Source organism: Narcine bancroftii, chromosome 5, assembly GCF_036971445.1.
Source record: "Narcine bancroftii isolate sNarBan1 chromosome 5, sNarBan1.hap1, whole genome shotgun sequence".
In the NCBI taxonomy this organism is placed as follows: domain Eukaryota; kingdom Metazoa; phylum Chordata; class Chondrichthyes; order Torpediniformes; family Narcinidae; genus Narcine; species Narcine bancroftii.
Genome location: NC_091473.1, coordinates 120,759,315 through 120,771,854, shown reverse-complemented (window position 1 = coordinate 120,771,854; position 12,540 = coordinate 120,759,315). Strand labels below are relative to the sequence as shown.

General features: G+C 39.3%; 1 protein-coding gene across 5 annotated transcripts in view; it reads right to left on the bottom strand.

Moving 5' to 3' along the window:
- Nucleotides 1-12,540, bottom strand: part of pigb (phosphatidylinositol glycan anchor biosynthesis, class B) — a 41,914-nt gene that overhangs the window by 18,957 nt on the left and 10,417 nt on the right. For 3 of the 5 annotated variants that reach the window (XM_069938921.1, XM_069938923.1, XM_069938925.1), the window contains exons 2-6: nt 8,257-8,343; nt 4,780-4,911; nt 3,176-3,297; nt 1,950-2,054; nt 754-884 (exon numbers count right to left, since the gene is read on the bottom strand). In XM_069938921.1, the coding sequence (XP_069795022.1) occupies nt 754-884; nt 1,950-2,054; nt 3,176-3,297; nt 4,780-4,911; nt 8,257-8,343 (577 nt within the window). The remainder of the gene's footprint in view (nt 1-753; nt 885-1,949; nt 2,055-3,175; nt 3,298-4,779; nt 4,912-8,256; nt 8,344-12,540) is intronic. The other 2 variants (XM_069938924.1, XM_069938922.1) reach the window with 1 other exon arrangement.

The following is a 12,540-nucleotide window of genomic DNA, read 5'->3' as shown; positions in this document are numbered from 1 at the left end:
CCATATTATGCAACTTTACTACCAAATATCCTTGAGTAATAGTTGAGGTTTTTGGGCCAATTTTTCAGGTCAAGTTTGGGGGGGGGGTTGACTTTTACACAACTCATTCTTTTGAGGGGATAAAATTCACACAAGAATCCAAAAGTACTGAATATACTCGTGTAATAGTTAAGTTTTGGAGACAAATTTTTTGGGTCAAATTTAGAGGGTACTACTTGTGATCATGATAAGTACCTGTGTTGTTCAAGTCATTGGGAACTCGGATGGCCAGGGCTGAATGGCAAGTCCACGTTCGGGATGCCGGGAGCTCAGATGGGGGAGCTGCCGGGCGAGGTTCAGAGCATCAGGAGCTCGGATGGGTGGGTGGTCGAGGCCAAAGGGTCGACTTTTACACGGGTCATAGGGAAAACACAAAATTCTTTCAGGCCAAAAAAGTGTGTGGTCATCGTTTACACAGGATTAACTATCATATGAGTGTATATGGTACTTGGTGGGTGGAATAGGTGTTGTCTGGAGTGCATTTTGTTCTTTCCATAGCTTCATGATTTTTTTCATATTCCTCTGTAGAAAACATTTTTTTGAGGATTGAGCTTTCAGGCAATATTTTCAATGGCACTGAACAATAATACATTTTTGTTTAAACAAAATGTTGGAAGTGTACCTGGCTGTAAGAATAGAGCTACAAGCAGACTACTTGTTAAATTATACAACCATGTTTTTAAAAGGTTCAAAATAAACAAACATTTTCCTGACCTACTTCCAGTCTTTGGACCCTGAAGAGGGTAGTAAAAAAGTATAAAACTGGTCAAAACAGCTTCCATGCTATTGGTAATAGTTCGGGTACTGCAATACCATGTGAACCAGGAACACAGCTGAGAGAAGTACTGGAAGAAATAAAATGTAAAAAATAATTCAAATTTAATTCATTAAATTCACGTGAAGCCACGTCTCTCTCATCACACACACACACTTTTCCTTTTAAGTTAGCAAGTACCCAATTGTCAGGATTAGAATTCAGAATGCATGTGTTACAAGTTGTCATCCATCCATCTGAATTATTCAATGAAAACTGAAACAAGGAAATGTAATATATCTCTTTCTCCCCCCTTGATTTCATTGTCCATGGCAAACTGTTGATTAATCTAATCTCGTTAAGTAGAGCTTTTCATTATATCTGGATGGCAAACCTTTTAAAAAGATGTCATTATCTCTGAAATGCAGACTTTGTTCTTTCTTATAGACTAGGGTGGCCAAACAGCTCTAAAGATTAACTTTAAGAGCAGATTTTAAGATAGCCCTGAAAGGGCTATATTGTGTTTCTTGTACATAATTTATTTAACTTGTATTTCTCTGCAAGTCCATACATACTTTCATCTGGCTTTAAGCTTATTAAATTTTCTAATGTTCACAACACAGAATCAGTTACTTACTTCTAAAAGTTTGTCACTTTGTCCAGAAGAACAAATGCCTTCACATTATAAATCTATTGATAAGTAAACAATTATGGATATGACCTATATCAGTCTGGCATATCACAGTTCCAGCTATCCTGGTTCAAACCTGACCTCCAGCGTTGTCTGTGTTTGGATAATTTTCCATTGACTGAAACAGTTTCTATCAGGTGTTGAGGCCAATTAATTACTGTGAATTACCATGGGTAGGTAGGTGGTAGGAGAATCCATTGGGGGGGGGGGGGGGGGGGAAAGAAGGGAAGGAAATTAGATGAAGGGGATGTGAAAGGGTTATAGGAAATAAAGTCATATCAGACTGAGAACCTGATGGGATGAATAGTCACTTTATATGTCATAAGGAAATGCAATGCTTTTATGTTTGTTCCATGAAAATTCTTCCACAGATACAACTTTTGTGTCTCATTCAAGTTGGAAAGGTCATACATCATCAATAAAAAGAAAATAAATGTAAATAGATGCAAGGTGCAAACAGCTTACCGCCCATTTTGCAATTTCTGCATTTGCCTGTTTCTTTACGATGGAGTATAATGTTACATCTGCCAATCCGGCCAAAAAAGACTGGACCAGTCTTGGAACCCAGATCTGCCGAAACAAAAACAATTGCACGAGGTCCACTGATAGCAAAACAGCTTACTGCAGGACAGATTTCTGACGCAACTCATCACATAATGTTTTAATTCTTCAAGGTATGATATCTGTCAGGAGACCTAAAGATCATTTGAAATCAGAGAATACTCTGATCACTGCACTTGCCTAAATTATGAAGTACAGCTTGAAGTTCAAATTTACACTTATTCTGAGGGAGAGTGAAAAGGTCTGTGGAAGATAAAAGCAGAATGCAAAATCTTCAGTATAACTGTCTCTCCAATTACTAATAAAAACACCATCAGGAACATTGTGTATAAACTAGTTTCACTACTTACTAAATGAAGTATATACTGTACTCATGATAGAAGAAATGCAATGAGCTCTCACCAGATTAATGCCTCAAGTGGCATATCTGCTATGGGATTAATCAGCCAGGCCTGTACTCTCGAGTTTAGAAGAAGAGGCAATCTTATTGAAACAATATTCTCAAGGGGATTAACAGAGGGCTTGAAGCCTCCATACCTGGGTTGTCCAAAAAGAGGGAACATACTCTCAAAATAACATTATCAGCCATTCAGGACAGAGATGAGGAAAAATTTCTTCACCCAGAAGGTAGTCTGTCTTTGGAATTCTTTACCAAGCAAGTTGCAAGAAGAACTCAGCAGGTCAAACAGCATTAGTGGAAGAAAAAAACTGGTGACATTTTGAGCTGGAACCCTTCATTAGGACATCAGTCCTGATGAAGGATTCTAGACCAAAATGACATACCTTCAAAGCAGATGGCAAAAGAACAAGCAGCACAAAGTAACTCTATTTTCAACTTAACCATTAGTGAAAATGAATCACTATAAATTCACGACGGGGATTGGAATAATACTTGGGAGAAAATAACAGAAGAATGTGCAATGAGCAAGAATGGGACTAATTATATAGTTCAACGAAAGTGCTGGCTCAGGCAGAAGGGGGCAAATGCTGTATCGTCCCATAGATGCAATGAACAGAAAAGCAGTTGCCAAAAGATTAATAATTGCGCCAATAAATTTCCTTGTACTTCAATAGCATAAATCTCATTTAAGACAAAGTTGATGAGTAGCAAATAACTATTTTATTCTTACCAGCAGTTGTACTGTATCCTTCTTCAATATTTGCAAGAACTTATAAAAACATGCAAAAATCAATGGGTAGGTGTAGCCTCGCAGCTGTTCTTTCCATTCCCAGGTTAAATAACCATACTTGAGAAAGTTAAGAATATTACTTATAATAATAACTAATCACCAAAATACAAGTTCTGCAAACATGAATTAGGAGCAGGAATAGACACCTCAGATTTTCAAGCCTGCACTGCCATTGATAATGTGATGGCCGATTCAAATGTTATTTCAGCTCCACATTCCCATTTCTCCATGGTAAATTTTCACATCCTTGTTATTCAAATATTTACCTACATATGCTTTAAAAATATTCAAATACTTGGCTGCTCTTGTCTTTTGATCAAAGTGGTTCTTAACATTCTCAACTCTCGGAAAAATCTATCTTCATCTATCCTGAACAGGTGATCACTTTTTTAAAAAGTTTTGTGAAAGGAAATTTTTAATTGACCAATTTATTGAGTTTTTTGATGGACTAATGTGTGAATCAAAGAAAATTGATAGATCTTCCAACCTTAGATTTCCAGAAGCCATTTGATAAATCTTGCATCAAAGTTTATAATGACAAAGTGGAGATAGAGAGGACAAGTTACTGTGGGGAAAAAAAATCTGGCTCATAGGGAATAACATAGGAATATGTACATTTTGTCCAGGCCAAATGTTAATTTTGGCAGGAAAATTGAAGAGAACAATCTCTATAAGGTGTAGAGCATTTAAATGCAGTGGGAACTGGCACATGAATCAGAGACTTATCATTTTCTCTAAGAAAAATGAATACAAAAGTCTGAAGGTTATTTGGGTATGGGTGATGTCACATTTGAAGTATCACGTACAGTTTTGAAATCTTTATTCACAGAAGAATTATAATATTTTGGAAGCAGCTTAGAGGGTTTGCTGGTCTATCCACTAGAGTGGAAGCATTGCCTTCTGAGGAAAGGTTGGTCTGTCTAATCTTCTACCACTGGAGTTCAGAAGTGTGGGAGGGAACTTAAATAAAACTTTTATAATTCTGTGGGGTTTTGATGGGGAAAATATAGAAAGGATGTTTTATCTTGTGGAGAAATTCTTAGAAATAGGTGTCTCTGCATTAAATAAAGAGCTGCTCAATTAAGATTGAGAGTGAGAAAAATTCACCTCATCTCTGAGATTCATGAATCCAGTATTATTTTACTCATCAGACTTTGAAAAGAGACTTGGATTAGTTTTCAGGCAGCAGAAGAGAGATATTTGATAAGCAAGAGGGTGAACGTAGATCGGAGGTTATGTTCACATCATCATTCATCTATTTAAATGGGCCAAACATGTTTGAGTGATCAAGTGTCCAACTCCTGCTCTTAATTTCTATGCTTCAATTTTCAGAAAAATCTATATCCAACAAACCACAATTTACTCGAGGAATTCAATGTATGATTCACTTTCTAATCTTACATCTGGTCAAAAATGCAGCTCCACCAGGCCTGAAAAATATAAAAAATCCATCAGGATAAATGGTTGGCATACCTGCGTACAACAAGATAATCATTTTTTTTTCTACATTCCGCATTTAGTTTCCAAATACAAAGGATATTTGAAGACCATGCTGTGAGCAACTTCAAGTGACTGCCAATATTCATCGGGAACAAAGCTAGTCTGGACCAGAAAGCAGTTCACAGATCTCAAAGCGACAGAGAACATGATTAAATAGGTGTTTTGACCCAATAATCCTGTATTTATAAAGAGACAGAAAATAACAATTACAAAACAGCAAAATAATTAAGCCAATTCAAATTAAGGTGTGTTTTCCTAAGAAAGTCGAAACTACAGTTGAATTTTTTTTAAAGAGTGAACACTATACCAAAGGAACAACCTCTTAATCAATGGGAAAACCATATAGAACAAGTCAATATGTAAATGAAATCTGTATTTAACCAATTTTATAGTTTTTTGAGGAGGTTACCAGGAAAGTTGACGAAGGAAAGGTTGTGGGATGTTGTCTACCTGGACTTTAGTAAGGCCTTTGACAAGGACCCACATGGGAGGTTAATCAGGCATGTTCAAACAGTGGGTATTCATGGTGAAGTAGTGAACTGGATTTGACAATAGCTCAACAGGAGAAGCCAGAGAGTCATGGTGGATGATATTTCTCAGATTGGAGGCCTGTGACTAGTGGTGTGCCTCACAGATTGGTGCTGGCACCATTCTCATCTATATCAATGATATGGATGATAATATTGTAAATTGGATCAGAAAGCTTGCAGATGACAAAAAGATTGGAGGTGTTGTGGATGGCGAAGAAGGTTTTCAAAGCTTGCAGAATGACCTGGACCAAATGGAAAAATGGCAGATGGAATTTAATGCAGACAAATGTTGCATTTTGGAAGGACAAACCAAGAAAAGACATTCACTGCGAATGGTCGAGCACTGAGGAGTGCGATAGAACAAAGGGATCTGGGAATTCAGATACATAATTCCCTCAAAGTGGGATCACAGGTGAATAGGGTTGTAAAAGAGCTATTGGCATATTGACCTTCATAAATCAAAGTATTGAGTAAAGGAGTTGGGATGTTATGGTAAAGGTGTATAAGACATTGATGAGGCCAAATTTGGAGTATTGTGTGCAACTACAGGAAAGATATCAATAAAATGGAAAGAGTGCAGAGAAGATGTTCTAGGATGTAGCCAGGACCTCAGGAACTGAGTTACAGCGAAATGTTAAACAGGTTAGGACTTTATTCCCTGGAGCAGAGAAGAATAAGAGGAGATTTGATAGAGGTATTTAAAATTAAGAGGGGGATAGACAGGGTAAATGTAGAAAGGGTTTTTCCACGGAGGCTAGGTGAGATACAAACCAGAGGACATGGGTTAAGATTGTAAGGGGAAAAGTTTAGGGGGAACATGAGAAGGAACTTCTTCACACAGAGAGTGGTGGGAGTGTGGAACAAGCTGCCAGCTGATTTGATGAATGCAAGCTCAATTTTAACATTTAAGAAGAATTTGGACAGGTACATGGATGGGAGAGGTATGGAGTACTATGGACTAGATGCAGGTCAGTGGGACTAGGCAGAATTATAGTTCAGAACAGACTAGAAGGGCCAAAGGGCCCATTTTTTGAGCTATAATGTTCTATGGTTCTGTAACCATCATATTCTTTGTAAAAACTTACCTCTTAGGTTCTGTTATTCACCTTGAACTTGTGTCCTTAAGTTCTAGACACCTCTGCTCTGGGGAAAAAGACTGGCTATCTATGTTATCTATACCCCTCATAATTTTAGAAACCTCTCTGATGTCATCCTTTAGCCACCTATGTTGTAGTGAAAATAAACCTATTCCATTCATTCAACCTGGGGAAATGTCTGTACCCTCCCTCTTGCTCCTACGTCCTTCATGTAGAGTGACCAACAGAGCTGTGCACGATAGTCCAAATGTTTTGTACAAATGCTACATGATATCTTAACTCTTAATGCTACTGTATACACCTGTGCAAACTACTTTCAGAAAGCTATGGACTTAAACCACAAAGTCCCTCTTTACATTAAAGTCTTGCCATTTACTCTATGTGTCCTACTTGTACTAGAATTTGAACTCCAAAAGTGCATTACCACACACTTAGCTGGATTAAATTCTATCTGCCACTACTCTGCCAAACTTTCCAGTTGATTTAAATCTCGCTACATCCTTAGACAAATTTCTTCGCTGTCTATGACTCCATCATTTTTTAATGTTGTCCACAAAGCTATTAATCAGACTATCTACATTCTTATCCAAGCCATTCAAATAATTACAAAGGTCCCAACACCAATCCTTGCATACATCACTTGCATACACTTGTACTCAGAAAAGCCTCTAAGCTCTGCCTTCTGTCACCAAGCCATTTTTGTGCTTAGTTTTGTGAGCAAGCTCAGATGACCTTGTGACTTAAACTTCTGGACCAGCCCTTGTCAAAAGCCTGAACGAAGTTTATGTAAACGATGTCTTCTGCACTTGCTTCATCAATTTTCTTAGCTGCCTCCTCGAAAAGATCAGACTTGAGACATTATGTCCACGCACAAAATCATTTGACTCTTGTTAACCATGATGCTTTACCTTTCTGAGTGAACATAAAATCTGGTTTCTCTCAAATCTTCTCTAAAAAATTTTTGTACCTCTGACATGAGATATATTAGTCTGTAGTTTCTACTTATCCCTATTGCCGATCTTGACCAAGAAGACAACATTTGCTAGCCACCAGCTTTCTGGTGCCTCACACATGGCTAACAAATATGTAAAAAATCTCCTTAAGAGCCCCTAGCATCCTGGGATCCTGTAAAGCTCCAGTGATTTATCCACCATAATGTGGACCAATATTTCTAACACTTCATCTTTCATGATTACTTGTGCTCCAGATAGCAGCATAACCCTCCCTTAACTCTCCAGCCTTCACAATCTTCTCCCCGGTGAAAATCATGAGAAATATTCATTGAGAACTTTGCTCACAACCCATGATTTCGCATGGTCTCTGAGGGGGTCACCTACACTTTCTTTGGCTATCATCTTATATCTAACATATTTATCTTTCCCTCCTAATTTGTTTCTCAACTTCCCTCCTAAATGCCTATACACCTCAAAGGATTCATTCATACCAGTTTCCTATACATGATGTAATCTTCCTTCTTTTGCTTGATCAAACCTTCTATCTCTTATTGATAACAGCAAGATTTAGTTCATTTCTGAAATAATTATAAATCATTTTTTTTAAAAAAGCACACACCAACTTTTGCTCAATTTTAATTTATAGAATATTATTTTCCCAATTGTTCCATCTATTTGACCCATCAAATCAATGCGAGTTCTGAAACAGTAATTAATCTCACTACCCTGCTTCCCTTTCAGGTAGATTATCCTAAAAGGTTCTTCAAATGAAGCCATAAAAAGGGGGGTGAGCATTTTTCTGAAGACCTTTGAATAGTCATTGGGATACAGATCAGATATGTAGGCAACTTCCCCAATGTTATCTATAATGGCCTATGAAAGGCTTAGCCCAGGTGGAATTTTTTTAAAAATCATCCTTTTGAGTTTATACATAGAAATACCTTGGATACCATGGGTTTGACTCCAAGTGTGATCTCTATGGGATCTAATCTTTGGGAATGTAGAGACAATCGCTGAAATTTTTAAGGCTGTAATGGAAAAGGACAAGGTTAAGGATAAACTGAAAATTAAGATCTTGACCTTAGAAGACTGATTTCAACATGTTGGCAAAAATGGAAAGCCACCATCTATAAGCAAACGTTACCATAGAGCAGGGGTGTCAAACTCAAATTCAAGGAGGGCCAAAATCAAAAACTTGGACTAAGTCGAGGGCCGAACTAAATATTTATTGAAAATTTTCAACAACATCTGCATGTTTTCTCTTCTTTCAACATATGTAATGTTAAACTTTTTCTTATTAAAATAAATGTTTAATAATAGTTTTGGATAAACTCTTTCCAGAAACATTAACAAATGAGAAATAAAATATTCAATAAATAATATTTCTCTATAGAGGATTTGTCAAATGTTGCTAGTGTGCTGTCGAAGTAGTAAAATCTGAGGGCTATTGAGAATGTGGGAGAATAACATGATTCCTGAAACAATCAAATGGGTGACTGATTGTGGGCATGAACTCTAGCAGGGTTATTTGCCATGCCCTTTTTCCATTGGTACAGATATCCTTTGATTTACACACTTTTCAAGTTTTATGCCTAATGAGCTTGTATCCAGGTGCAGGACCATTTTTAACCAGGAATATATTTATCACTGTGACATGAAACTATTGGAAGATCGTTTTATCCTGAGATTAAAGTTTATAATCCTTACTCAGGCCTGTGTGCGGGAGGGCGGGGTTTGCGGGCGATCGGGTTGGACAATGACAGTGCGGGGGCATCGGCTCTCACTGCAGGGCGGCATCTCGGCGGATCAGCGGCCCCGTCACAGTGAGTTGCGGGTCGGCCTGCGGCAGGGAGGGGGAGTGGGCAATGGTCCTCGCGAGGTCAGGCCCAAGGCCTCCGGTTCCGGGCGCTGGGAAGCGGCCTTGGCTTCCCCTGACACCAGCCAGGCCCCAAAACCAGAGTCCACGATGAGACCCTGCAACGTAAACAGAGGAGGTGGGGGCGATTAGTGGGCTGACGCCAATGCATTCTGGGATTTGTTGTATTAGCTGTGCATGCGCTATACTGGCGCGGCGGCCAGCGGGCCACCTCTAATACATTTTTTAAATGATCTTGCGGGCCAAATATAATTATATCGTGGGCCAAATTTGGCCAGAGTTTGACATGTGTGCCATAGAGGTTCATGGAAGCAGTCACTGACAACATTTTAGAAGTGTCTAAATGAATACTTGAATCACTTAGGCATAGAAAGCAATGGGCCAAGTGCTACAGGATGCAATTAACAAGGGTGCCCATTGGGCAGCACAGAAATAATGAATCACATGATCCATTTCAATGCTGTATGATTCTATGACCTATTGAATCCCCTTCTGATTCTGAACACAAAATGAAAAGAAAAACATTGTTGATGCTGGAAATTTGAAAATAAATTGCTGTAAGTTCTCAACAGGTCAGGTGTAATTGGAAGAGGGATGAGGAAAAGAAGAGGGGAAAAAATAATATTTCTAGCTGTGACAGATTTTAGATATGTTTTGGAGAGATAAATTTGGGCAGGTTTTTTAGTGTAGGTCACATACAAACATTTCAAAATAGATCTCATTTAAAATACTGGAGTTCTGCTCAAGCCAGACAGGCCGGCTCCAAAAATCTTTGCAAAAGCCTTGGAGAGTGCCCAAGAGACTTCACTAATGGATTGTTTTGAAAAGCAACAGATGAAAGGACTCAGAGGAGTAGGTTCAGAGCCACAGGCTATCTGGGAGTGCTGCTTGCTGTTCTAAGAAGATCATGTGTTTTTTGCAATCAGAGAGGGAGTCAAACGGGCTTTTCTCTGAGAGAGAGCGCGAGAGAGAGAGAGAGAGAGCTGAGTTCAGCCTCCTCAAAGCACATGTAGCTCATACAAGAGGAGGGGACTGGCTACCTAATGTCTCACTTGAAATAACGGAAAAAGGAACTCTGTGGTGACCTGAAAGAAAGAGGTTATCATCTGGAAAACCCTGATGGGGCAGGTTTGTTCGGTAAGACACTAAAGTGGCTGGTTACAGAGAATCAGTTGTGGTGTCCAGCAAACAACAACTCTTTCTCTTTCAAACACAAAAGCCTGGTGAACTTCATACATGTTAAATTCTGTGCACAGTTTAAGAATTGCCTGCAACCAGTAAACTTCGAGGAGTGAAAAGTGAGATTGGACTGTGAATCAAAGAACTTTTCTAAACTTACACACACATTACATACACATGCGCTTAGAATTAGAAGGGGGTTAAGTAGGTTAGTTAAGTTAATAGTGATAAGTTCAAGTGTGATTCTATTTGGCTGTTCCACACTCAAATTGTAAACTCAGAGGAGATCGCTTCTTTTTTATTGCAGCTCCAAAACTATGGAACAACATTCCTCCTTCTATCAAATCAGCCCCTTTCATCAACTCTTTTATATCTACATTGAAGATGTACTTTTATTCACTAGCGTTTTGAGTCCTTCTCATGCACCTGATAGTTACCTTTTTAAAAAAAAATCAGAAAATTCTACACTACAATTGAAGTAAAAAATGTACATTTCTGGAGAAGCTCACCAGGTCAAACAGTGTCCTTTAGTAGCAAAGGTAAAGATACATAACTAACATTTCTGGCTTGAGCTGGCAAGTTTCCAAACAAAAGGGGGGGGGGGGGGGGTGGGGAGAAGGGTGTCAAGGCAGGAGACGATAGGTGGAGAAAGGAGGAAGGGGACAGCAGCATTGAGGGGGAAGGAGGGATAACTGGGTGGATGGAGGAATGGAAAGACTGGAAAAGGGGAGAGGAAAGAAAATGCAAGCAGGTTTAGTGGAAGGTAGTAAAGTCAATGTTAATGCCATCTGGCTGGAGGGTGCCAAGAAGGAAAATAAGTTGTTCCTCCAATCTGCGAGTGGTCAGGGTGGGATAGTACACAATGCCATGGACAGACGTGAGCGCAGGAGCGTGACTCACTGGTTGAGAATGGAGAGGAGGTAGTGGGTGAAGCAATCTCCCAGTCTGCGACCGGTCTCTCCAAGGCCGAGAATGCCACAAAGGGTGCATCGGATGCAGTAAACAAGTCCTCTGGAGGTATAAATGAAGTGTTGCTTCACTTGAAAGGCCATGGTTAGGGAGAAGGTGTGGGCACAAGTGTTGCACCACCTGCAGGCACAGGAGAAGGTACCAGGGGTGCAATGGGTGGGGAGGGATGAGTGCATGAGGGAATCATGGAGGGAATGTTACCTTGTGTTCAAACCTCTCGTATTTGTTTTATTCTGTACTTTAAATAGTTGTCTAGTTGTGATGTCTTTTTGATCTGTTCAGCACTTTGGTCAAAGTGAGTTGTTTTAAATGTGCTGTATAAACAAATAAACTAAACATTCCAAAATCTGCCTGTTTATCTGCTCTTCAGTGTCCCGAAGGCTATTTGGAGGCTTATAGACTACCCACCTCACTGTCGAAAGACAAAGGAGGAAAAACCCAACACCCAACCAACCAATTTTCCCTTGCAACCGTGTCTGCCTGTCCCGCATCGGACTTGTCAGTCACAAACGAGCCTGCAGCTGACGTGGACTTTACCCCTCCATAAATCTTCATCCGCAAAGCCAAGCCAAAGGCTACTCCCAGCACAGTGATACCTCCCTTCCTATTTCTAACTTCCACCCACATCAACTCAGTGGACACTCCCTCTGCAGCATCTTTAGCCTTGATATTATCCCTGACCAGATGCTACTCCACCCCCAACCATCCTATTCCTTTTAAAACACCTAAACCCCAGTACCTGCATCAGCCAATCCAACCCTTCCTCCAATCTAAGTGCTCTAAGGTCATCCCCCTTATTGTTAATACTCAGTGTTGAAATAGACACACTTTGTTGGAACCAAGGAGTTAAGTAATAATGGAAAATATGCCATTATGTATCCATTAATCCATTACTATGTAGCAATTTACTTTTACTTCAACTATATTGTTTATGGGAAATATTAATGTAATTAAGTAACAGCCACAGTATGTAGAAAAGTTGGCTGACCCCAAATACAAAGAGAGAAAATACTTTCATCCCCAAGGTTACACTAAATTGCTAACTTTAAAGCACAAGTCCAAATTGAGGGTAGGGTAAAGCCAGAGTCTGACAACTTCCAACCTTCTAACTGGCTACATTTATGTTCTGTCCCTGCCTGTCCTTCCTCACAAACTCAGAACACAGTTGTATCTTCATTGTTAACCGTTTCTATTTCCACAG